The sequence below is a fragment of the Carcharodon carcharias genome, chromosome 8 (assembly GCF_017639515.1).
Source record: "Carcharodon carcharias isolate sCarCar2 chromosome 8, sCarCar2.pri, whole genome shotgun sequence".
NCBI classification, from domain to species: domain Eukaryota; kingdom Metazoa; phylum Chordata; class Chondrichthyes; order Lamniformes; family Lamnidae; genus Carcharodon; species Carcharodon carcharias.
The window spans coordinates 10,500,888-10,528,529 of record NC_054474.1 but is presented as its reverse complement, the minus strand read 5'-3'; the positions used below and the strand labels follow the sequence as shown (position 1 = coordinate 10,528,529).

Below are 27,642 nucleotides of genomic sequence, written 5' to 3'. Positions count from 1 at the left end.
CAACAACTTTAGGTCGTGAGTCCCCTCCCCCATCCTCACCCCCTTTCTGTTTCCCCCTTCTCTTTTTTTTTTCCCAATAAATTATAAAGATTTTCCTTTTCCCACCTATTTCCATTATATAAAATAAAAAAAAAAAAAAAACCCACTAGAGCTATACCTTGAGTGCCCTACCATCCATTCTTAATTAGCACATTCGTTTAGATAATATCACCAACTTTATCTTTAACACCTATGTGTTCTATTGTACTATTGTTGTTGACATCTTTTGATATTCTGCTTCTATCACTGCTTGTTTGTCGCTACAACCACACCAACCCCCTCCACCTCTCTGTCTCTCTATCTCTCCGCCCCCCACACACACACCTTAAACCAGCTTATATTTCAGCTCTTTCCTGGACTCGAACTCAAGTTCTGTCGAAGGGTCATGAGGACTCGAAACGTCAACTCTTTTCTTCTCCGCCGATGCTGCCAGACCTGCTGAGTTTTTCCAGGTAATTCTGTTTTTGTTTTGGATTTCCAGCATCCGCAGTTTTTTTGTTTTTATTAGCTGAAGTAAACGTTGGCCCCTTAGAAGCAGAGACAGGAGAAATTATCATGGGAATGAGGGAATAGCAGAGGCATTGAACAAACATTTTGTGTCTGTCTTCACAATAGAAGACATAAGTTTAATACCAGAAATGTTGATCTAGGGTCTAAAAAGAGTGAACACATTAAAGAAGTTGATATCAGCAGAGAAAAAGTATTGCCGAAACTTGAGGGCCTAAAATCCGACAAATCACCAGGACCTGATGGCCTACACCCTAGCTTCTAAAAGAGATAGCTGCAGAGATAGTGGATGAGCTGGCTATGATTTTCCAAAATTCCGTCGATTCAGGAACAGCCCCACTAGATTGGAAATTGGCAAATGTTACACCACTTTTCAAGAAAGGAGGGAGAGAGAAAACAGTGAATTACCAGTCAGTGAATCCAACATCAGCTGTTGGGAAAACATTGGAATCTATCATTATGGAAGTCTTAACAATGCACTTAGAAACACATAATGTAATTAGAAAAAGGCAATATGATCTTACTAAGGGTAAAATCCTTTTTGATAAATGTATTCGTATTTTTTGAGGATGCAAAGAGGGTGGATAAAGGGGAACCAGTAGATGTAGTATACCTTGATTTCCAAAAGGCATTCGATAAGTTGCCACAAAAAAGTTTAATAGGCAAGATGAGGGGTCATGGAGTTGGGGTAGTATTTTAACATGGGTAGAGGATTGGTTAACAGATAGAAAATAGAGAGTGGGCATAAACAGGGCTTTTTCAAGTTGGCAAACAGTGAATAGTGGAGTACTGCAAGGATCAGTGTGGGGGCCTCAGCTATTTACAATCTATATTAATGACTTAGATGAAGAGACAGAGAGTAATATATGCAAATTTGTTGATGATATCAAGCTAGGTGGGAAGGTAAGCTATGGGATGTACTCAGAGAGGCTACAAAGAGATATAAGCAGGTTAAGTGATTGGCAACAATATGGCAGATGGACAATAGTGCAGGGAAGTGTGAAGTTATTCACTTTGGTCCTACGAATAGAAAAGCAGAATATTTTTAAAAGGTGTGAAATTTGTAAGTGTTCAAAGAGACTTAGGGGTTCTTGTACAAGAAACACAGAAAGTGCAGCAGGCAATTAGCAAGAGAAATGGTATTTTGACCTTTATTGCAAGGGGATTGGATTACAAGAATAAAGAAATCTTGCCACAGTTGTAAACGGTTTTGGAAATCCAGGTATACTACATCTACTGGTTCCCCTTTATCCACCCTCTTTGCATCCTCAAAAAATACAAATAAATTTGTCAAAAAGGATTTTACCCTTAGTAAAATCATATTGCCTTTTTCTAATTACACTATGTGTTTCTAGAATACTGCATGAGGTTTGGTCTCCATGTTTAAGAAAGCACATACTTGCATTGGAGGTGGTACAGTGAAGGTTTGCTACATTGGTTCTGGAATAAGGAGATTGTCCTATGATGAAAGGCTAAGCAAATTGGGTTTATATTCCCTGGAGTTTAGAAGAATGACAGGCAATCTCCTTGAAAGCTACAAAATCCTGAGGGCATTTGATATGGTAGGCATGGTGAGGTTATTTCTGCCAGCTGGAGAATCTAAAACATAGGGGCACAATCTCAGGATAAGGGACCGATCATTTAGGACTGTGAAGAGGAGAAATTACTTCCCTCAAAGGGCTGTGAATCTTTGGAATTCTCTACCCCAGAGGGCTGTGGATGCTCCATTATTTAATACATTTAAGGCTGGGATAGACAGATTTTTGGTTTTGCAGGGAATTAAGGGACATGGGGAGCAGGCAGGAAAATTGAGCTGAAGGCCAAGATCGGCCATGATTATATTGAATGGCAGAGCAGACTCAATGGGCCATATGGTCTACTCCTGTTCCTACTTCTTATGTTTTTGTGTTCTTGTGTGTGGAGGCAGAAGATGTGCTAATTGTTCTTAATGAATAATTCCCATCTAACTTCACAAATGGGGGATGATGCAAAAATTGTAGTTAAAGAAGAGGAATGTGAAATATTGGATGGGATAAAAAGAGTGTGAGTGGAAATATTAATGGATTTAGCATCTTTGGAAGTGGATAAGCTGCCAGCTGCTGTACCTTAGGATATTAAAAGCAGCAATGGAGGAAATAATGGAGACCCTCACTTTCATTTTCCAATGCTCCCTAGCTGCAGGTGGGGCATCAGAGTACTGGAGGACTGCAAATATTGTAAAATTGTTTAAAAAGGAAGAAAGGAATAGACAGTAATTTCAGGTCAGTCAGCCTAACGGTGGGCAAATTGTTGCAGAGAGTTCTTGTGGGTAGTATTAATCTTCGTGTGGAAAGGCACAAATTAATGATGGGCAGTCAGCATAGATTTGTTCAGGGAGGGTTATGTCTGACTAATTTGATTTAATTATTTGAAGGGGTAACAAGGAGGGTCGATAGAGGTAGAATGTTTGAAGTAATTTTCATGGATTTTAGCAACGCTTTTGACAAGGAGCCACATGGCTGACTGGACAGAAAAATCCAAGGGAAAGTGGCAAAATTTGCTTAGTAGCTGGATGCAAAGATTTATGGTCGATGGGTATTTTGTGACCAGAAAGCTGTTTCCAGTGAGGTTCTACTGGGCTCAGGACCAGGTCCCTTTCTTTTCATCACATGTATCAATGATTTAGATACAAATGTAGGGGGATGATTAAGAAGTTTGCAAATGGTAGAAAATTAGCTGCATGGTTGATAGTGAGGAAGAAAGCTTTAGCCTCCATAAAAATATCAGTTGTTCAGGTGGGCAGAAAAGTGGAAAATGGAATTCAATCCAGAGAAGTGTGAAGTAATGCAATTGGGGTGGGCAAACATGGTGAAGGAAGACACAATAAATGGTAGGATTCTGAGAAGTGTACAGGAACAGAGGAACTTTGGAGTGTACGTGTACAGATTTCTGAAGGTTGAAGTTCAAGTAGATAAGGTGGTTAAGAAAGCATATGTGATACTTTCCTTTATTAGCTTACACATGGCATTTAAGAACAAGATGGTAATACTTGAACTGTTTATAATACTAGTTAAGCCACAGCTACAGAACTGCATTAATTTCTGGTTACAGGGAGGAAATGAGTGCACTAAAGAGGCGATAAAGGAGACTTATGAGGATATTACTAGGAATGGAAAATTTTAGCTATAAGATTGAATAGCTATAGTTGTTTTCTTTGAAATAGAGGAGGCTGAGGGAGATTTACTTGAGATGTATAAGATTATGAGGGTCCTAGACAGAGAGGATAAGAAGGACCCATTTCTCTTATCAGAAAAGTCAATGATCAGGGGGCACTGATTTAAAGTAACAGGTAAAGCATTAGCGGGGCATTCAGGAGAAATGTTTTGATGAGGTAATGCCACTCACTGTCTGAAAGGTAGAGGCAGAAACCCTCATCATACTTAAAATGTACCAAATATGCCCTTGGACTTCACAGCCAACAAGCCACTGGACTAAGAACTGGAGAGTGTGATTAAGCAGGATATATCTTCAGTCAACACTGAGACAATGGGCCAAACGGCTTTCTGTGCCTTAAATTTCTATGATGTTACAGTAATGCTTTCTGTTCTGGCCAGGAAGAATTAAATGTCACTATCAGAAATTCTGCAACATCGTAATATCAGGTTAGTCAGCTGTTAGGTGTTATATCACGCCAACATACTGCTTTTTAAAACTAATGCAATTGCATTAGCTCTGTATGTTCATTTGTCCAGGTCCTTCCATTCTCTTTTGTGACCCTACTGTCGCATAAGGATCGTCCTAAGAAATGACACTTGCTCTGTATTACTATGCTCAACTTGGCAACTTTTCTTCCGTGCCAAGATAACTAAAGCTTGCCTGCCCTTTTGACGCAACGTGCCTGACAGTTTTCCTCTTGCATAGCTAGACTCTTCTTTAGCGGTTCAGCAGTTGACAAACGCCTTGACAGCAAAATCTGCTACCTTAAAATCTTCACGTAGGAATCATTTATTTTGATTAAATAAAGTGATACTATCGTGAAGGCAGCACTGACGGAGAACGAAATTAAATTTCCACTAAATGTTTTCTTTCACTTCTTGTCCCTGCTGTTGACTGTGTCTGGAATATTAAACAGTGTAGACTGACTGTGCATTTGGATTTGCTTTTCATTGCCAGAATTTTCAATCAATGCAGCAACGAAGTAGATTTCTAATAATATTTTGGGATTATTTGAACTGCTGTAGGTAAACTCTTGTCTGGGCTTGATGTAATTGACTATCCTTTAAATCACAGGGTTTAAATATATAAAATGTTCGTGGACAAAGTAACATCTAATATACTAAAATGCTGAGCGATTATTATTTCTACTGGGCAAAATCAAGAGTTTCCATTAGTATTTAAAACCTAAAAGTCACCTAGATATTGCAAATAATTCCAGTTCAAGTTCAGTTAGCTTAACTAAGGAAACTGGTAATAAGAGTTCTCGACTCACAATAACGTTCCTGGGAGTTTTATCTTCGCCATTGTTTTTTCAGGAACTGACGAACACAGTAGCGGGAATGACTTCCACTGAACAGTCGAAAATAAACCTAACATGGTTACGATTTTAAAAGAGATAGAAATACATTAGATTAGGTGTGCAGATTCAGTGTAACATATACATACACAAACCTTTTTTTCAACTGTTTTACCGACACTGCATGCCAAATGACAACTTCCTTCTGCACCGTTGACGCAGTCCACGACTGTACCGTGCAATTATTGGCCGAGACTCTCTGTGTCGCTGTGTACCAATGAGGTACTCAAATACTGCCAGAGATCCATCACTCCTCCCCCTTAGACCACGTACAGCGAAGAATCGGAAAGAAGGAAAAGCACTGATTCAGTGTTTACATTCACATTCAACAGCCATCTTTTCCATGCAGTCTTTCTCAACTATTAAGAACGGATATCAAGTATTCATCGCGACATTTTGGATCATACAGGTGGTTGCCGCGATTTCTTGGTTTGGATTCCTACAGCACTCCGAATGCAAGGACTAATTCAGACAGAGAATGCTAGCGTGGTCTTTTATTTTCCTGCTTTGTATCTGGGAAAATGTCTCTGGACAGATCCGTTATTCAATTCCTGAAGAGCTGGAGCACGGAGCCTTTGTTGGGAATGTCGCCAGGGATTTAGGCTTAGACGTGAACGAGTTAGCTAATCGCAATCTTCGGTTAATGTCTGAAGCCAATGAGCGGTATTTTAAGGTAAACTTGGCTAACGGAGAGTTGCGTGTGAATGCTAAGATAGACAGAGAGAAACTCTGTGGACAAAACGCTAGATGTGTCCTTACTAATGATATTATAATTGAAAATCCGGTGGAGCTTTACAGCGCTGAAGTCGAGATATTGGATATAAATGATAATTCGCCCAGTTTCTCAGATGATGAGCTCCATCTGGAAATTGTGGAGTCAGTTCCGCAGGGAACGCGCTTCCTGCTCCCGAGCGCGCACGATCCCGACGTGGGCACCAATTCCATCAACACTTACCATTTGAACGCAAATCAACACTTCGCCTTAGAGGTCAAGAACAGCAGCGACGGTAGTATAACTGCAGTCTTAGTGCTGACCAAGGCTTTAGACAGGGAAGCGCTGGCGACTCATCGGTTAACTCTGACAGCTATTGACGGTGGAATCCCAGTGAAGTCAGGCACTTCCCAAATTATCATCACTGTTCTCGATGTCGACGACAACTGGCCGGTATTCGAGCAGGCAGTGTACAAGGTGAGGTTACTGGAAAACGTGCCAGTTGGTACTTTGGTTATCAAACTCAATGCCACTGATTTGGATGAAGGTTCTCATGGTGACATAAGCTATTCCTTCAGCAGCAGTACCCCGGCTAGAGTGCGTGACCTCTTCAGCCTCGGGTCCAAAATGGGAGAAATGAGAGTCAAGGGGGTACTGGATTTCGAGGAGAATAATCTTTATGAGATTAACATTGAAGCAAAGGACAGCATTCACTTTGCAGTTTGCAAAGTTATAGTGGAGATAATTGATGTGAATGATAATGCACCAGAGGTGACATTAATGTCAGTATCTACCCCGGTCCGGGAGGATGTCCAGCCTGGGACTGTAGTAGCTCTGATGCGTGTAACGGATCGAGATTCTGGAGTAAATGGGCAGTTTCAGTGTCAGATTCCGCATGACCTACCATTTAACCTCAAAACATCTTTAAAGAACACATACACACTGACCACCAGCCATATTCTGGACAGGGAGATGGCTTCCCAATATACCGTTCACATAACCTGCACTGATGCAGGATCTCCTCCCCTCCCCACCAACAAAACCATTCTGGTTCAAGTTTCGGATATTAATGATAATCCACCACGTTTTGCACAGCTTTCCTATACAGTTTATGTGCCCGAGAACAACCCTCCTGGCTCTTCCATAGGTGCTGTCTCCGCTTTGGACCCGGATCTGAACCAGAATTCACATGTAGCGTATTCAATCCTGAACAGCCAAGTTCATAACATGCCTGCACCCGCCTACGTTTCCATCAACTCGGACACCGGTGTCATCTATTCCCAACGCTCATTCGATTACGAGGAACTCAAAAGCTTCCAGGTCTATGTTCAAGCTCGGGACGCTGGATTCCCGCTCCTTGACAGCAACGTGACTGTGAACGTCATCGTCCTGGATCAGAACGATAACGCCCCGCACATCATTTCCCCATTGACCAAGAATAATTCACGAATAACTTTGCCTCGCTCGGCGGACCCGGGCTACCTCGTGACCAAAGTGATGGCTGCAGATGCAGATTCCGGCCAGAATGCTCGTTTGTCTTATCAGTTGCTCCAGGCCACTGACTCGGGCCTGTTCAGCGTGGCACACGGGTCCGGAGAAATCAGGACAAATCGTCGTTTCGTGGAAAAGGACGACCCCATGCATAAACTCGTCGTTCTGGTGAAAGACAATGGACACCCATCCCTTTCCGCCACGGTCACCATCAACTTATTAATAACAGACAGTGGCGCAGAAACTCTGTCAGACCAAATTCCACAATCCCAGGACGTCCGTCCCACTTCTAATTTAGCGTTTTATTTAATAATCACGTTAGCTTCAACCTCCTCCATTCTCCTTGTCGTTCTAATCGTCCTCATTGCGACCATGTGTCATTCTGATAGAAATAGGTCTCGCTGCTGTGACTTCTCCCCCTCGTGCTGCAATTTAAAACGGTGGCATGCGGACGACACTTTCCCAAATTCCCATCTATATTTTCAAACTGTACCCGATTACAAAGGAACCCCGCACTTCGTTGAGTTAGTTGGCAATGGGTCGCTTTCTCGAACATACTCCTATAAGGTTCGCCCAAATCAATTATCAAGTAAGGGGGATTTCGTCTTTTTAGCGCCATACAACACGGCAACGTTGCAAAATGACGTGGCAAATACTGACACGCTTCTGGCAGAATGGAGAGGGGAGCTAACGAATAATTGGAAAAATCCGCACTCTGAGGTGAGTTGCACCAAAGATAGTTGCTCTGAGGAAAATCGGGGGAAGCAGTGAGCACTTAACCACACGTTTCCAGTTTCCTGTGCGGTTTGATTTCATAAGATCACATGAGGGTACATTCACACCACTATAGCAGAGACCACTGTGCACCAATGCTGATCTTGGAGTATAAATTGAATGCCAATGCCCCTCTGATTCCCAAATGATGAGCGTTTTTCACTCAGTTCCTTTCTAGTCCCAGGTTGATACCTGATGTAACATGTAGAGTGCAATAAAACAGTAACTTGTAGCATTGATGCCATGCAAAGCTACTTTGCACTAAAACTACATTTGGAGTTTGAATGCACCCTGGGGGACCTACATAAGTCAACTTAACCATGAGTTCCGTTATATTGCTACGTTTATGTAGCTACAATGTATAAAGTGAAAAAAGTGACAGTGTCAGTGGAGTTATTAGAAGGTTTAAAATTTCACCAGACGTTGCTGCTGAGTTAAAGACTACACCTTCTCATTTATGTATTTCATACATAAAGAATTGTATAAATGGGTGTGGAGGAAATGCAAGGAAATGGGGATTATAAAGAGCTCCAATCAAAAGGTTAAGTTTAATGGTCCCAATAGTCTCCTACTTTGCCATAAATTTTCTAATTCCTATGAGTGGGATTTTGATTCACTGTAAAGTAGAGTTAGTCATATTAAACTGTTGGAGTGGATCATGCTTCAGCATTGCACTTTTGCATTGCATTGAATATAACTCTAGCACAAAGCCAAATCTAGTATAGAAAGATCTCGAGCTCCTGGTTACTTTAGAAAACGACACGGAGCTTAAAATTGATTCAGATTGTGGACATTACAATCACACTGTCAAAACACATCTTATTCATCTTATAACCATCTGTGCTGAGGCCTCTCTTCTAGACCTGAAAATTCAATTTGGAACTAGGCAGTAAAAATAAGTTACTGCAGTGCTGCAATCAATATCATAGCTTCAGGTCTCAGAACTTGTGTTAACTTTGGAACTAACATAAAGGCAGCCTCATACATCAGTCTTTTCTCTCCCTGAGGTTATAATATCATGGGGTGATTTTCAGCTTCTGCATACTTATTCATAGCCTGATAAATGGACAGCGGGCACAGAAAGAGCAGGGCTAGGTACCCTTTATTGACCCTTCTATGCCCAAAGCCTGCCTGATGAAATTTTCAGGTGCACTTATAAATGCGAGAAGAACATACTCACATGCTTCAGGCAGGGAGCTTTGTAAATATAAAAATGAAGGTTCTATGCCATTGTGGGACCTGGATTTCCATATTCTCATACGAGTCATTAGAAAGTGACCTATGCATGCTCCAAACATTTGTACCAGACAGTGACTAGCCTAAGTAGAAGTCCTTAAAGTGAAGTCCAGTCACCCCAACACAATAGGGCCTTACATTTTTCACTTTTTCGTGGGCTCAAGAAGAACAAGAGTGCACATTCTGGCTGCAGATAAATACTTTAGCTCACATATGACCTATGCTCACTGCCTCTCACCTCGGGCACTCTCCAAAGCCCAGCCCTGATCTAGTAGCTGTCTCACTATAGGAGATAGCTGATGTCTCACTGCTTGCAACTGGGAAGCTGCAATGGAGTGTCCATTTTGTGGCCACAGTTCACAGGCTGCATGCAAAAGTAACCTGAAACTAGAAAACATTTTACAAAATTAGTGTCAGGTTGGGTGATACACCTGCTTCATAGATGTCAAATTTGCTTTGGGTGGAAATCTAAAATATCCTGCCCCTTATCAAGCAGCCTGTTAAAAAGTTGGAAGCCCGTGGAATTAAGAGGAACATGACAAGATTGATATTGAATTAGCTCAGTGACAGGAAGCATAGAGGGGTGATAGATTTCTCAGGCTAGAAGATGGATTGCAGTAGTGTCCTCCAAGGGTTAGTTTTGGATCCATTAAATGCTTTTTAAAAAAACTTTATTAACAACCTGACTCCTGTGTTGGGAATAGCATCGTAAGTGTGAAGATGATACAAAACTTGACAATGTATTTGGTGCTGCTGAGGATAGTTATAGACTTCAGATGATGTAGACCAGATAGTTAATTGGCAAGAAGCATGGTCGATGGAGTTCAATGCAGAGAAATGTGAAAGGATGCATTTTGGGATGACGAATACAGTATCCTTTAAATTGCATGATTTTCAAAAGTGGTTTCAAGCAGAGAGAACTCAGTGTCTACATACACAAATCCTTAACAGTGGCAGGGGAAAGATATAAGGTGCTTACAAACTCTCGGGTAACTTGGATTTATATATAGAGGCATAGAATATTTTTTGAAAAAAATTATGTTAGAAATTTGTAAGTCGCTGGTTATGCCTCAGCTGGAATATTGTGGACAGTTCTGGACACTGCACTTTAGGAAAGTTGCATAGGCGTTAGAAAGGATAGAGGGGAGGTATACCAGAATGTTAGCAAATATAAGGGAGCTCCGTTATGAGGAGAGGTTAAGGGGTGACATAAAGAGTGGTTTTCCAGACGATGAGAGTTTTTGACAGAGTAGATTGAGAAAAACAAATTCCTCTGGTTAATTGTTCAATAATTAGAGATCATAGATTTAAAATCAGTCGCTTGGTAGTACAGAACTTAAATATTGCTGAAACAAGAGACATGTTGCCAAAGTGAAACATCTTGCATTCATCCGGACAAACACAATTGTGCCAACTTGTTGTGATCATTTGAAATTTGGCATTCTTGCTTTTGTGCTGCTGTGTAGAAAACAAAAAGCTTCAACACATATCTGTCTTTTCAGCAAGAGTTAAAACATTGGTGAGAAGGGAGAAAAGGAGAAATGTTTTCACTCAGAGGGAGTTCAGTGGGACTTCAAACACTGTACTTGAGAAGTTGTTGAAGCTGATTCCATAAACAATTTTAGAAGTGAGTTGGACATATACTTGAGGATGAAGAACTTACTGACTTACAGATAAAAGGTGGGCATTTAAGATTAAGCATGAACCTTCTGTCAAAGTGAGCACAGGCTGTAAGCTTTTATGATTCTACTGCATTACTTCTCAGTTATTTTTCTAGGTTTATACAAGCAGTATCAATATAGTAATGTAAAATTTCCGGATCATTTTGACATGAGTAAAAAGCTTTTGATTAGTTCTATTTAAGTGGATAAGTGATCTAAAACTCAAGTGAAAAATGTGGCAGCTATGGTCATAATGTTTTATACTGATAAGGTGAACTTTTTCCACTTAAAAACTGTATATATTATAACTGTGGTAAAGAATGTGATAAGGAATGGAGTACCTTTCTAGCTCTTCCATTGAATACCATGAGCTTATCTTGATAAATCACCTGTATTAGATGGCTAGTTGCAGAGTAAAGTTCCTTTCACTGCTGAACCATTATTGTTTAACCTTGATCGCAGTTGATCCCCTCAGACTGAAGTTGTGTGACTTTTTCCAATTTCTTGTGCAGGAACCATCACTATGGCTTTGCTCCAATTTCATTATTGTTGAATTATAGATTGCTTTCTTCTGTAAATTTACACCCACCATGAAGTAGGTTGTGTCTGCCAAAACTAATTTGTTTTAGAGACCATTACAACCAACAGTGATTGAAAGAACGAGGAAAGAACTTGCATTTAAATGGCACATTATGACACTTTCAGAATGTTTCAAAACATAGCATAGCCATTGAATTATTTTAGAAGTGCAATTGCAGTTAATGTGTAGACAAATGTGGCAGCCACTTTGCAAACATGTATAGTCCCATGAATAGCAAATGATTTCAACCGCCAGTTAATCTATTATTAACTGATGGAACAAATTTAACCAGGAGAGCAGGAGAATGCCCTGCTCCTCTTCAAAGAGCACCAGGATTTTTAAAATTCCACTAAATGAGAAGACAGCCGCTCCAACAATGCAGCCCTCTCGCATCTGTACTGTACTGAAGGATCAGTCTAGATTATGTGGTCAAGTCTTGGAGTAGGGCTTAAAAACACAATTTATGGCTTAAGGCAAGGAATCTGCCAATTAAACCTTGGTTTAAACCAATTAAACCAGGAGACCTGGAGATTTTCATTACATCAATTAAATCCTTGCAAACTATGGGCATACCTACACTGCAGTTTGAGACAGACGCCGACAGGCAAACAGGGCCCGTTTACATTTCTTGACTCCTCCATGGCTGAGAGTGTTGGGACTATTCCTGTTCACAATTTATATTAATGATTTGGACTTGGAATCAAAAACACAACATCTAAATTCATGGATGGGTAGTCAATACTTATGAAAACAGCAACAAATAACAGGAGGACATAAACTTGCGGAATGGGCAAATAGTTAGCAAATGACGTTCAACATAAATGTGAGGTAATACATTTTGTTAAGAAGAATAGGAAGGTCACTTATTAGAACAAAGAACAAATAAAAGTACAGCACAGGAACGGGCCCTTCGGCCCTGCAAGCCTGCGCCGATCATATTGCCCGTCAACTAAAACATTTTGCACTTCCAGGGTCCGTATCCCTCTATTCCCATCCTATTTATGCATTTATCAAGCTGCCTCTTAAACACCACTATCGTACCTGCTTCCAGCACCTCCTCTGGCAGCGAATTCCAGACACTCACTACCCTCTGTGTAAAAAACTTGCCCCGCACATCTCCTCTATCGTTTTCTCCTGTTACCTTAAATCTATGCCCCCTAGTAATTGACTCTTCCACCCTGGGAAAAAGCTTCTGCCTGTCTACTCTGTCCATGCCACTCATAATTTTGTAAACTTCTATCAGTTCCCCCCTCAATCTCCGTCGCTGTAGCGAGAACAATCTGAGGTTCTCCAACCTCTCCTCATAGCTAATAACCTCCAGACCAGGCAGCATCCTGGTAAACCTCCTCTGCACCCTCTCCAATGTCTCCATATCCTTTTTGTAATGTGGCGACCAGAATTGCATGCAATAATCCAAGTGTGGCCTAACCAAGGTTCTATACAGCTGCAGCTTGACTTCCCAGCTTTTATACTCAATACCCCTGCTAATGAAGGCAAGCATGCCATATGCCTTCCTGACTACCTTATCCACCTGCGTTGCCACTTTCAGTGTCCTGTGGACCTGTACACCCAGATCCCTCTGCTCGTCAATGCACTTGGAAGGTGCAAGTCCAGGTGGGTTAGAGGAACAAAGGTATTTTGGAGTACAAAGGAATCAATCACCGAAAGTTACACCACAGGTTGGCAAGGCCATTAAAAAGAAACAAATTAAGTGATAGGCTTTATTTCTTGACAGATAGAATTGAAAATTTAAGAAGTTGTGCTAAACCTGTTTCAAAACTTAGTTGGACCACCCATAAGGATACTGCACACAATTCTGTTCACCATATTATAAAAAGGATACAGAAGCACTAGAAAGGATGAAGAGAAGGTTCACAACGGTGTACCAGGAATGTGTGGGTGTCCATATCAGGAAAGGATTGACAAGCTGTGCCTCTTCTTTCTTGAGAAAAGAAGGCTGAAGAGTGATCTAATAGAGTTCCTTAAAGATATGAAAGCTTTTCATAGAGTGGATGCAGAGAGGATGTTTCCTGTTGTGGGGATGAGCATAATTAGAGGCCGTTGGTATAAAATAGTCACAAAGAAAACTAATAGGGAATTTAGAAGAAACATCTTCGCCCGAAGAGTGGTGAGAGTGTGGAGCTCACTATCACAGGGAGTGGTTGAAATGAATAGTTGCATTTAAGGAGAAACTGGGCAGGCATGTGAGGGAGAAAGGAATTGATAGCCAAGGTGATCAATTTATTTGAGAAAAGATGGGAGGAGTCTTGAGTGGAGCATAAACACTTGCCTTGATGAGTGCAGCTCCAACAACATTCAAGAAGCTTGGCAGCATGCAGGACAAAACAGCCCGCTTCAATGGCACCCCATCCACAAACATTCACTCCCTCCATCACTGATGCACAGTAGTAGCAGTGTGTGCCATCTGCAAGATGCACTGCAGGAACTTACCAAATCTCCCTAGGCAGCACCTTCCAAACCTACGACCACTAGCATCTAGATGGACAAGGGCGGCAGGCACACGGGAACATCACCACCTCGAGGTTCCCCTCCAAGCCACTCACCATCCTGACTTGGAAATCTATCGCTGTTCCTTCACTGTTCCTGGCTCAGAATCCTGAAATTCTCTCACTAACAGCACTGTGGGTGTACCTACACCACATGGACTGCAGCGGCCCAAGAAGGCAACTCACCACCATCTTCCAGGGGCGATTAGGGATGGGCAATAAATGCTGGCCTAGCCACCGACGACCATATCCCATGAATCAATATAAAAAAAATACACGGGTTGGGCGGAAAGGCCTGTTTGTGTGCCTTTTATGCTTTTAATCCTATGTAAATGCAACTGTCCTTCCCAGAAAATAGCTGGGTACACATATGTGCATGTTTTCTCCCAACAGTTAAAAATCTAAATGTTTGGAGAATAAGCACAGAATAATCCCTGTACTCTTAACCTTAAAACCTTAGAAGGGAAGTAGCCTGATAAGCAGATGGAAACAAACTGAATATAGGCTTTCAAAATGGAATTGAATAAATACTTGAAAGAGAAAGCAATGGAGGAAAGAATAGTGAAGGGAGGCTAGCAGGATGACTCTTTGAAAGAGCTGGTGCAGATTCGATTGCCCGAATAGCCTCCTTCGGTGCTTTACTATTCAATAATTAAAGAATTCTAAGATAGATTTTAACATTTTCAGGGGATCCAATGAATCTCCTCAGCACCTTGTAAAACAGGTTTTGCGTCATACTGGTTTTGAATTCCATGCTGTGTCCAATCAAAGTGATGTGAGACAATATCCACGGGGGTCCCTACTCTGCTCCAAAGTCAGGTCAGACCCGGAATTTAGAAACATAGGAGATAGAAGCAGGAGTAGGACATTTGGCCCTTCAATCCTGCTCCGCCATTCAATATGATCATGGCTGATCCTATATCTCAACACTGTACTCCCACTCTCTCTCCATAGCCCTTGATGCCTTTAGAGTCTGGAAATCTATCTATTTCCTTCTCAAGTATATCCAGTGACTTGGTCCCCACAGCCTTCTGTGGTAGAGGTTCACCACCATCTGAATGAAGAAGCTTCTCCTCATCTCATTCCTAAATGGCCTACCCTGTATCCTGAGATTGTGACCCCTTGTTGTAGAAACCCCCAGCTAGAGGAATCATCATCCCTGCATCCAGTTTGTCCAGCCCTGTCAGAATTTTATGTTTCAATGAGATCCCCTCTCATTCTTCTAAACTCCAGTGATTACAGGCCTAGTCGGCCCCGTCTGGAACCTGGAATTACATTGTAAAGCTCAATATTTATGCCATGCTAAACTTCAAATGTAAATGCACTCTGAATCTAGAAATCTCACAAGGCTCTTACATTCGTTCATATTGTTTATGAATTCTATTTCACAATTAAATACATGTATAGATTTGAATTTGCCCCCTCAGTTGGAATTTACTTTAGACAAACAAGCTTACTGTTGTTTCATCTTTGCATTTGTTCTGTTCATGTACATCTCAGTGCTTCAAGTACTGTAACCATCAACTCTATGAATTGTGTAAAAATAGCAATCATAAACTAATTTGCTGAACAGCAGTTTCAGCTTCATAGTAATGGAAAACATGCAGCATAACTGCAGAAAAAAACAGGCTGAATGTAAGTTTGGCTTTTGATGTGAGACCGCCTCAAGCAAATAGCCTCATACTGTCACAGCTTGATGCTGTCTACAGTATAATGATAACTGTTGGAAACTGGACTACTTAAACTTTAAAATTAAAACTTGAATGTTTCCCAGACAGTCTGCTGAACTGCCCTTAAAGCTCAAATGTTATTGTTGGCTGAAAGGACAATCTGCTCTCCTGCAGTGTTAAAAATTTAATCTGCATTTAGATCTTGGCAAGTTGAGTTCCACACCTGAAAAGATAAAGCAGAAACTTGCATTTACTTAGCACCTTTTACAACTTCAAAGAAGTCAAAGTGCTTTAAAACTAGAGAAGTACTTTTAAAGTACTTACACTGTTGTAATGCAGGAAACAGGGCAGCCAATTTGCACAAAAGAAGCACCCTCAAATAGCAATGTGAGAATGATCATATATTCTGCTTTAGTGATGTTGTTTGAGGAATAATTATTGGCCGGGCCATCTGGGAGAAAGCCCCTGCTCTTCGAAAAACAGCCATGAGATCTTTGATAAAAACAAAAAAACTGCGGATGCTGGAAATCCAAAACAAAAACAGAATTACCTGGAAAAACTCAGCAGGTCTGGCAGCATCGGCGGAGAAGAAAAGAGTTGACGTTTCGAGTCCTCATGACCCTTCGACAGAACTGTCGAAGGGTCATGAGGACTCGAAACGTCAACTCTTTTCTTCTCCGCTGATGCTGACAGACCTGCTGAGTTTTTCCAGGTAATTCTGTTTTTGTATGAGATCTTTGATCTCCAACTATGAGAATGGAAGAGGCCTTGCTTTAATATCTCCCCTGAAAGACAGCACAGCTGACAGTTCAGCATTCTGTCAGTACAGCACTGGGGTATCGGTCTAAATGAAGTTTATTTTTCAAGAGTTTTGCCTGAATGCTTTTGGATCTGGCTTCAAGGACACTGACCTTTGTTTGATGCTTCTCCCATTGAATCCTGAGAATGTGGTGGAGGTATTACTGATGGGATTTCTCCAGTACTCTTGTGTGTCGTTGATTCACAGTCCAGGTCTCACTGCAGTACAGGAGTTTGGTGACAACAACTACACTGTACATTAAGATTTGTGTTGACTGGCGGAGCTCTTTGTTGTCAAACACTCAGTGCCATAGTTTATAGAATGCTGAACTGGCGCAGCTGAGCTGATTTTGGATCTCCTTGTCAATGGCTTTTTGAGAGGGGTGGCTGCCAAAGTATGGGAACTGCTGAACATACTCTAGAGTCTCTTCTTCAGCATAGAGGGAAGGTGGGATATATGCCTGACCATGGTGTCAGCTGCTTTATCAGTTTTGTTTCAGCAACATTCAAGGACAGATGTAGTTTCTTGTATGCAGAATTGAAGAGATTGAGAGTGGCTTGCAAATCTGTTGTGGGGTGGTTAACGACACTACTCTCACCCGCAAACTGGTGATCATGTTTATCAATGCTGGTCAGCTAGTTTTGGCACAAAGTGACTTTTTTTTAATTCATTCACGGGATGTGGGCTTTGCTGGCTGGGCCAGCATTTATTGCCTGTCCCTAGTTGCCCTTGAGAAGGTGTGGTGAGCTGCCCTCTTGAACAGCTGCAGTCCATGTGGTCTAGGAACAGCGATAGTGCTGTTAGGAAGGGAATTCCAGAATTTTGGCCCAGTGACAGTGAAGGAACGTTGATTTAGTTCCAAGTCAGGACAGTGAGTGACTTGGACAGGAACTTCCAGGTGCTGGTGTTCCCATTTATCTGTTGCCCTTGTCCTTCTAGGTGGAAGTGGTCATGGGTTTGGAAGGTGCTGTCTAAGGAGCCTTGGTGAGTTCCTGCAATGCATCTTGTAGACGGTATACACTGCTGCTACTGTGCGTCAGTGCTGGAGGGAATTAATGTTTCTGAATGTGGTGCCAATCAAGTGGACTGTTTTGTCCTGGATGGTGCCCAGCTTCTACAGTGTTGTAGGAGCTGCACTCATCCAGACAAATGGGGAGTATTCCATCAGATTCCTGACTTGTGCCTTATAGATGGTGGGCAGGCTTTGAGCAGTCAGGAGGTGAATTACTTGTCGCGTGATTCCTAGCCTCTGACCTGCTGTTGTAGCCACAGTATTTATATGGCTAGCCCAGTTCAGTTTCTGGTACATGGTAACCCCCAGGATGTTGATAGTGGGGGATTCAGTGCTGGTAATGCTATTGAACATCACGGGGAGATGGTTGGATTCACTCTTGTTGGAGATGGTCATTGCCTGGTACTTGTGTGGCGCAAATGATACTTGCCACTTGTCAGCCCAAGCCCTAATATCGTCCAGGTCTTGCTGATTTGGACATGGATTACTTCAGTATCTGAGGAGTTGCGAATGGTGCTGGCCATTGTGCAATCATCAGCGAGCATCCCCACTTCTAATCGTATGATGGAAGGAAGGTCATTGATGAAGCAGCTGAAAATGATTGGGCCTAGGACTTTACCCTGAGGAACTTCTGCAGTGATGTTTTGGAGCTGAGGTGACTGACCTCCAACAACTGGTTTAACTCCAACCAGCGGATAGTTTTGCCCTGCTTTCCATTGACTCCAGTTTTGCTAGGGCTCCTTGATGCCACACTCAGTCAAATACTGCCTTGATGTCGAAGGCAGTCACTCTCACCTCACCTCGGGAGTTAAGCTGTTTTGTCCATGTTTGAACCAAGGCTGTACTGAGGTCAGGAGCTGACTGGCCCTGGTAGAATCCAAACTAGGCATCAGTGAGCAGGCTACTGCTAAGCAAGTGCCACTTGATAGCACTGTTGATGACCCCTTCCATTGCTTTACTGATGATTGAGTGTATAGTGATGGGGCGGTAATTGGCCGGGTTGGCTTTGTCCTTTTTGTGTACAGGACATACCTGGGCAATTTTTCACATAGCAGGGTAGATGCCAGTGTGGTAGCTGTACTGGAACAGCTTGGTTAGGGGTGCAGCAAGTTCTGGAGCACAAGTACTATTGCTGGAATATTGTCAGGGCCCATAGCCTTTGCAGTATCCAGTGCCTTCAGCTCTTTCTTGATATCACGTGGAGTGAATTGAATTGGCTGAAGACTGGCATCTGTGATGCTGGGGACCTTCGCAGGAGGCTGAGATGGATCATCCAATCGGCACTTCTGGCTGATGACTGTAGCGAATGCTTCAGCTTTATCTTTTGCACTGCTGTGCTGGGCTCCTCCATCATTGAGAATGGGGATATTTGTGGAGCCTCCTCCTCCAGCGAGCTGTTTAATTGCCCACCACCATTCACGACTGGACGTGGTAGGACTGCAGAGCTTAGATCTGATCCGTTGGTTGTGGGATCACTTAGCTCTGTCTATCACTTGCTGCTTCTGCTGTTTGGAATGCAAGTAGTCCTGTTTTATAGCTTCACCAGTTTGACACCTCATTTTTAGTTATGCTTCTTGCTGCTCCTGGCATGCCCTCCTGCACTCTTCAATGAACCACGGTCGATCCCCTGGCTTGATGGTAATGGTAGAGTGGGGGATATGCCAGGCCGTGAGGTTACAGATTATGTTTGAGTCCAATTCTGCTGCTGCTGCTGATGGCCCACAGTGCTTCATGGATGCCCAGTATTGAATTGCTAGATCTGTTCGAAATCTATCCCACTTAGCATGGTGGTAGCGCCACACAACACAATGCAGGGTATCCTCAATGTGAAGGTGAGACTTTTTATCTACAATGACTGTGTGGTGGTCACTCCTACTGATTCTGTCATGGACAGATGCATCTGCGGCAGGCAGATTGGTGAGGATGAGGTCAAGTATGTTTTTCCGTCTTGTTGGCTCCCTTACCATCTACCAACCTGCCACAGACGCTGTCTAGCAGCTGTGACATTTAGGGCTCAGCCAGCTCGGTCAGTAGTGGTGCCACCGAGCCACTCTTGGTGATGGACATTGAAGTCCCTCACCCAGAGTACACTCTGTGCCTTTGCCACCCTCAGTGCTTCCTCCAAGTGATGTTCAACATGGAGGAGCACTGATTCATCAGCTAAGGTTTGATGGTAGGTAGTAATCAGCAGGAGGTTTCCTTGCCCATGTTTCACCTGCTGAGGCTTCATGGGGTCCGAAGTCGATGTTGAGGACTCCCAGGGCAACTCACTGTATACCCGACTGTATACCACTGTGCCGCCACTTCTGCCGGTCGGACAGGACATATCCAGGGGTGGTGATGGTGGAGTCTGGGACATTATCTGTAAGGTATGATTCCGTGAGGATGACTATGTCAGGCTGTTGCTTGACTAGTCTGTGAGACACCTCTCCCAATTTTAGCACTAGCCGCCAGGTGTTAGTAAGGAGGACTCTGCAGAGTCAACAGGGCAGCAAATGCTGTTGTTGTTTCCGGTGCCTCAGTCAATGCCGGGTGGTTTGTTTGGTTTCATTCCTTTTTTGTGTCTTTATAGCAGTTTCTTCAAACTGATTGGCTTGCTTGGCCATTTCAGAAGGCATTTAAGAGTCAGCCAACCACATTACTGTGGGTCTGAAGTCACATGTAGGCCAGACCAGGTAAGGATGACTGATTTCCTTCCTTAAAGGACATTAGTGAACCAGATGGGCTTTTACAACAATCGACAATGGGGTCATCATTAGACTTTTAATTCCAGACTTTTTATTGAATTAAAATTCCACTGTCTACCATGGCGGGTTTCAAACCCAGGTCCCCAGAGCATTAAGATAAAAGCAAAATACTGCCGATGCTGGAAATATGAAACAAAAACAAAAATAGCTGGAAAAACTCAGCAGGTCTGACAGCATCTGCAGAGAGGAACACAGTTGACATTTCAAGTCCATTTGACTCTTCATCAGAACTAAGAAAATAGAGAAATGAGGTGAAATATAAGCTGGTAGAGTGGGGTGGGACAGGTAGAGCTGGTTAGAGGGCCAGTGATAGGTGGAGGCAAAGAAGAGTTTGCCAAAGATGTCATAGACAAAAGGACAAAGGGGTGTTGACGGTGGTGATATTATCTAAGCAAAGTGCTAATGGGGACATTAAGGGTAGCAAGCAGGACAAGCAAGTGGCAGATGACCCTAGTGGGGGTGGGGGGAAGGGATCAAAATGGGCTAAAAGGTGGAGATAAAACAATAGATCAAAATAAATTTTTAAATAGGTGGGAAAAGAAAAATATATATTTTTTAAATTATAAATTATTGGAAAAGGGGGATCGGAAAGTGGGTGGGGATGGAGGAGAGAGTTCATGATCTGAAGTTGTTGAACTCAATATTAAGTCCGGAAGGCTGTAGAGTGCCTAGTTGGAAGATGAGATGTTGTCCCTCCAGTTTGTGTTAAGCTTCACTGTCAAGCTTTGCTTGCCATTTCAACACACCACCCTGCTCTCATGCCTACATGTCCGTCCTTGGCCTGCTGCATTGTTCCAGTGAAGCTTAACACAAACTGGAGGAACAGCACCTCATCTTCTGACTAGTCACTTTACAGCGTCCAGACTTAATATTGAGTTCAACAACTTCAGGTCATGAACTCTCTCCTCCATCCCCACCCACTTTCCGATCCCCCTTTTCCAATAATTTATAATTTAAAAAAAAAATTTTTCTTCCCACCTTTTTAAAATTCATTTTGATCTATTGCTTTATCTCCATCTTTTAGCCCATTTCAATCCCTTACCCCTACCCCACCCACACTAGGGCCATCTGCCACTTGCTTGTCCTGCTTGCTACCCTTAATGTCCCCATTAGCAGACTCCTTAGATAATATCACCACCATCCCTTTGTCCTTTTGTCTATGACATCTTTGGCAATCTCTTCTTTGCCTCCACCTATCACTGGCCCTCTATTCAGTTCTACCTGTCCCAACCCCTCTACCAGCTTATATTTCACCTCATTTCTCTATTTCCTCAGTTCTGATGAAGAGTCATACGAACTCTAAATGTCAACTGTGTTCCTCTCCGCAGATGCTGTCAGACCTGCTGAGTTTTTCCAGCTCTTTTTGTTTTTGTTTCCCCAGAGCATTACTCTGGTTCTCTGGATTACTAGTCCAGCGACAATACCACTACGCCATCGCTGAGGCTAAAGAGACTGAATAGTTGGACTGGATATTGTGTCCAGATGGCCAAAAAGCATCTCACCAGGTCCTGTTGTTTCAACTCCCAAGTGGCCAAATTCCAGAGGAGAATAAGTAAAGCTTCAAAGGCACTCTCAAGCTCTCCTTGAAGTGCAGCAGCATTGATATTAATGATTGGGAGGAGCTTGCTACCAATCATTCAGAATGGTGGCAACTTGTCCATAAAGCTGTATCACGCATTGAGTCACAACATCTTAATGCTGCGGCAGGGCGGTGGCAAAGAAGAAAAGAAAATGAAGCAAATCCTGCACTCTGGATCCAATTACCTCCTGTCCCATGTTCCCAAAGATCTGAGGGTTGAGAATTAGCCTGTTCAGTTCCCGTGAAGACCCAAGGCGGAAACTCACAGCTCCGAGTAGATGCCACCCTTGAATCAAGATACAGCTGCTGCTGCTGATCAGTCTAGATTATGAGCTTAGGTTTCTGGAGTAGGACTTGGAGCCACACATTTGCAACTCAGAGATGAGTATTATACCACTGAGCCGCAGCTCACACATGCATTTGTTTTTGCATGCACAGCACTGTGCTTTGTCATAAAAACAAAAAACTGCGGATGCTGGAAATCCAAAACAAAAACAGAAATACCTGGAAAAACTCAGCAGGTCTGGCAGCATCGGCGGAGAAGAACAAAGTTGACGTTTCGAGTCCTCATGACCCTTCAACAGAACACTGTGCTTTGTCAGCTTGGAATGGAGATTAACAAAGGCATCAACTGTACTCAAGTAAGCTGCTTTTCTTAGATGGTATGTGCAGATTACCTGTAAATTCTGTGGCCTTTTTGTAGTGGTCGAATAAACAACTACTAAACTTGCTCAGTAAGTGGGGTTTATCATTCAAAGTCAGAATTTTGAACCTAGAAATTTCTTATTAAAACCTAGTGCACATACCCTGTATTATCAAATGTATAGCCTGAATCGTATGAATGAGTGCACAGCTCCAGCCAGAGTTGTTACACTAGTGATCATTATTCTATTTATTTTCCTGACCAAACTTTTTGAGCAGGTTATTAATAATTCTGATGGAGGGCCATCAACCCATAATGTTCACTGTTATTCTCTCTCTACAGATGCTGCCAGGCCTGTTGAACATTTCCAGCATTTTCTGTTTTTATTTCAGACTTCTAGTGTCTGCAAAAATTTGCTTTTGCTTTGATAATTGTATAATTATGTCCATGTACCTTTTTACAGGTGGGACAATTGAATTCAGACTGGCGTGCTTCAGAGCCTCACATAGTCGGAAAGATCAGGTAATATGTTTATTTTTATTCAATCCATTTAATTTAGCCCTTGGACCATTTACATACTGACATAAGTCAAGATTTATTTTATTTTAGACACCTATTTCATTATTTATGCATATGCAAAGCTGATTGGATTATTTTGTTGACCTGTGAATTAATGCCTTTAATTTTCTAACAACCACTTTTTCTTTGTAACCTAAGAAAAAACAGACAACCTATTTTTAAGCACTGCTGCACATATGAATAAGCAAATTATGGCATAAAAGTATAGGAGACCCATGAAAATTTTAAACGATTCATGATACATTTGAATGTGGCTTTAGCTTAAGATGTGAGCAGGATGGAGTCGCACGCTGCTTCACTTTCATATTTGGTTGTAGAATAGTTGCAGCTGATACAAAACAAATTTGTCCAGAATGTGCTATAAAAATAATACAGAGATTAAAACATTCATGGTTATTACATACACAAATAGTACAGTAACTTCAGGTGAGTGACAGGTGTGTGATTAAATGTGAATACTGAATGGTTGCTGTCCAGGTCACTTCATTGTACTGTTAGTTTCTTGGAAACAGTATCTCACTGTCTGCCTCAGCATTGAAATGCAACAAATTGTGTGAAGCTGCTGTGTTTGTGGGGGAGATACCGACAAAACTTGCCATAGAAAGTTAGTTCTTCTCATTTCAAGTCTAAGCGAACTTTTAAAATAATTTTAATGACAGCCAATCAACTTTTTTGACACTGAAAGTTAACCTTTGCAATTGTGAAGCCTCATTCCTTCATGTATTAATCTGTGTTGGAGATCTAATACCATAAAAATAAACAGAATTTTAAACTTTTTCTTGCTCTTTTACTCTCTCTCTCTCTCTCTTCATCCAATCTATCATTTTCTCTCTTTATGTTTCTTTCAGTACTTGATTTGACAATGAATCCACCAACTCTAATTTATACCTCTTTCAGGGTCCTTGTGCTGTTTATTTTACAATCCCAATCTGATTGGCTAAGGAGCAACAAAGACCTTAAGACCATAAGACATAGGAGCAGAAATTAGGCCATTCGGCCCATCGAGTCTGCTCCGCCATTCGATCATGGCTGATAAGTTTCTCAACCCCATTTTCCCGCCTTCTCCCCGTAACCTTTGACAAAGCTTCCCTGTTCAGTCATGTCCCAGATGTGCATTAACAACACACACATTTTCAGCAAGTTACGTAAAAATTTGAAATGCTAAACATGCTATGACAAGTCATTAACTAACAACCAAAGCTATAACCTGCCAGTATTACTCATCTAATAGACTAATTGATGGAGAATTTGTGTAACATCATATACATGAGTAGCATGAAATTGGTATCACAATATTGTTGGTCCACAGCCAGTTACAAATTGAGCCTTGGGCCTTAAGTGCACAAAGCCAGCAAGCGGTAGTCAGCAATCAGGTGTCCTAATATGGCTCATCAGTCAGAGCCGGAGAATATTTGGCTGGCTCCAATGCGGAGCCAACTGACAGATGTGTTTTTTGCAGGGGTGTTTCACCAGACAGGGCATGAGGCCGAGTCTGCAGTGGTCCACAAAATTTTGAGGAGTACAAAAATTAAAGTACAACGAGGAGGTCAGTGAAAATCTGAGTTCCAAGACCACTTAAACTGATCTTTGGTAGCTCATCCAGCACTATTAGGTCTATGAATAGGTAAGAGATAGAATAAATTCAGACCAGGATGAAGCTAATTTTATCAGCATAAATTTACAAATGAGATCAGCTGAGAGCTTTTGGGAACATTGAATTGTGTTTTGTTCCTAATAGAGAAGAGCTTGCTGCCCATATCCTCAACATAAAGTATCAACTCATCCTAGCATAATGCATTCCTTTTTTGTAAGCAACTTAATTAGGTATTTTTTTAAAATTCTTTCACGAGATGTAGGCATTGCTGGCTGGGCCAGCATTTATTGCCCATTCCTAATTGTCCTTGAAAAGGCAGTGGTGAGCTGCCTTCTTGAACCGCTGCAGTCCATGTGGTGTAGGTACATCTACAGTGCTGTTAGGAAAGGGTTCCTAGATTTTGACCCAGCAACAGTGAAGGAACGGTGATTTATTTCCAAGTCAGGATGGCATGCAGCTAGGAGGGGATATTGGAGTTGGTGGTATTCCCATGCATCTGCTGCCTTTGTCCTCCCAGGTCATAGTGATCACAGGTTTGGAAAGTGTTATTGAAGGTGCCTTGGTGAGTTGTTGCAGTGGATCTTGGAGAGGGTACAGACTGCTGACACTGTGTGTCAGTGGTGGAGGGAGGGAATGGACCACCCGGCATTGACCTAGGCACCGGAAATGACAACTGCATACCCACTCTGTTGACTCTGCAAAGTCCTCCTTACTTACTTCCAGGGGCTTGTGCCAAAATTGGGAGAGCTGTCCAGAGGATTAGCCTGGGCCTCTGGATTGCTAGTTCAATAATGTTACCACTACGCCACCACCTCCCCCAAATGATTGGACATCACACACCCCACAGAGGAGTCTAAGGCCAATATTTAAAGTATAATGTTATATGAGATGACAATTAATACTGTTAATTAACACAAATATTATTTAAACAGAGGGATTGAAGGTGTAAGATAAGAATTATCAAAAGCTGTATGAAAGATCTTGAAGGAGGTGCTTGGAATTTAAAGTCATTAAGAGTTCTAAGCGTGGAATTTAATGTTCAATTAATATTCTTCAGTTTTACTTGAATGATCTTAGGTGGTTTGACAATCTCATACATCTTGAAATTGAAGTACAAAATAACAGGTATTGTTGCTTAATGCATTTGAAATCTCTCTGTACCGTTTTAATGAGTGCATTAATCCCCTTATTTGCAAAGAATTAATGCCTACAAGTAAAGAAATGGAAAGAACATTTCAGTTGAATATATCAGGCATTTTTACCTATTATCTTACAGCATAAAAGCTAGACCTTTAAGTTCTTTTCTTCTTGCCAGTTTGCATAACAGTTTACCTACATTTTGTCTTTGTGAGATTAAATAACTGAGAAGATGATACTACAAATTGTTCAAAGTCCTTAAGGAAAATTCACTTTACGCATAATTCTTTTGTTCTATAGTTTCTTATTCTCTTAAGAAACACTACCATCACTGAATTCCCCACCATCAAGATTCTGGGGCTTACCATTGATCAGGAACTTCAGTTGAACAGCCAAATAAGTAATGTGACTACAAAAGCAGCTCAGAGGTTGAGAATTCTGCAATGAGTATCTCCCTGCTGACTCCAAGAACCCTATCTGCCACCTAAAAAGCACAAGATAGGAGTGTGATTCAGTATTCTCCACTTGCCTGGCTGAGTACAGCTCCAACAATGCTCAAGAAGCTCAACAACATCCAGGACAAAAAATTCTGCAGATTAGCTGCTTAAAATATTCAGTACCTCCACCATTGGCTTAGTGCATGGCTGCAGTGTTTACCATCTAAAAGATGCACTGCAGCAACTCGCTAAGGCACCTTCGAACAAACCTTCCATACCCATTACCTCTACCTCTTAGAAGAACTGGAGTGCAGACACACGAGAACACCATCTCCTGCAGGTTCCCCTCCAAGACACACAGCACCCTGACATGTAAATCTCTCACTATTCCATAATTCGCTGCATCAAAATCCTGAAACTCCCTCCCTTAACAGCACTGTGGGTGTGCCTACACCACAATAGCTTCATTTTCTTTTTTCAGGTTATGTTTCTTCTGGGTTACCTCAGATGGCTTTCCTTTGTTCACAGCCAGCTGCTTGCTCCACACTGCCATCTGCTGATGCAGTTTGAGTATTTTGTTGGTATTTTCAAAAAGCTCTATTCTTAAGCCTTACAGCTGCTTCTCAGCCTCTTTCTTCTGCACTGAACTCTTGGCACATACGCTTCATTGCACTCACATGCTCTGTGGCCATCTTGTTGTTTGCTTAGGTATTGTCTTACTTGGCCCGGGGTCTCCTCTCTCCCTTGGCCTATGGTCTTCTGTCTCCCTCGCTCTGAGGTCTTCTCTCTCCCTTGCCTAATCGGGGGGTTTCGAGACCTTATAAGGCCTGCACTCTCCACAACTTGGAATTTCAAGTATTTGTCAAAACCTTGTATATTTCACCAAACATGGTTGATGATTCATCCATACCTTGGTTTAGGATTACTTCATCCACAACTACATCAAACAGTTATAAAACGTATTCACTTGTGCTTTTTCTGATTTCTTACTTAACCCTGATGTACTACTGTAATCTGAAAGGTTTCTTCTCCAAGGTGCCCAATTTTGGGTCTCGTTTGGCTGTTGCTTTAGCCTAACTTGCTCTGGTAGTTTCAATTTTCTATCCATGGCCATTTTTTTATAACAGGTGGGTGCCTCTTTATTTTTTTTTTCTTCGATATGGCTCTGCAGCTGCCTTTTTTTCTTTTCTTCTTCCCACACTTATCGGGTGTCAGTGTGACGTGGCTGGTTTTTTAAAGGAATCGATTCTCCAGGAAACATCAAAATAAGTAACTTGGTCCAGCTACTTGCTTTTTTTAAGCTTGGGGATCAAATGGAAGGCAATTTTTTAGCCCTGCCTACCGTTTTAAAAGCTTTTCTTTTCTATTCATTCTAGCTCGGCCACC

The 27,642-nt window shown here is 42.0% G+C and overlaps 1 protein-coding gene and 1 long non-coding RNA gene across 2 annotated transcripts in view; one reads left to right on the top strand and one right to left on the bottom strand.

Moving 5' to 3' along the window:
- Window positions 1-5,016: 5,016 nt before the first annotated feature.
- On the bottom strand, window positions 5,017-5,363 carry LOC121280828. The gene is made up of 2 exons (XR_005943716.1): window positions 5,214-5,363; window positions 5,017-5,111 (listed from the first exon to the last, which is right to left on the bottom strand). It is a non-coding gene; the product is annotated as an uncharacterized LOC121280828 (long non-coding RNA).
- Window positions 5,364-5,463: 100 nt separating this feature from the next.
- The window catches only part of LOC121280827 (protocadherin beta-15-like), a 183,852-nt gene continuing 161,673 nt past the window's right edge, over window positions 5,464-27,642 (top strand). Inside the window, exons 1-2 of the mRNA XM_041193098.1 lie at window positions 5,464-8,021; window positions 22,973-23,031. Coding sequence (XP_041049032.1) covers window positions 5,577-8,021; window positions 22,973-23,031 — 2,504 coding nt within the window. The 5' untranslated portion in view covers window positions 5,464-5,576. The remainder of the gene's footprint in view (window positions 8,022-22,972; window positions 23,032-27,642) is intronic.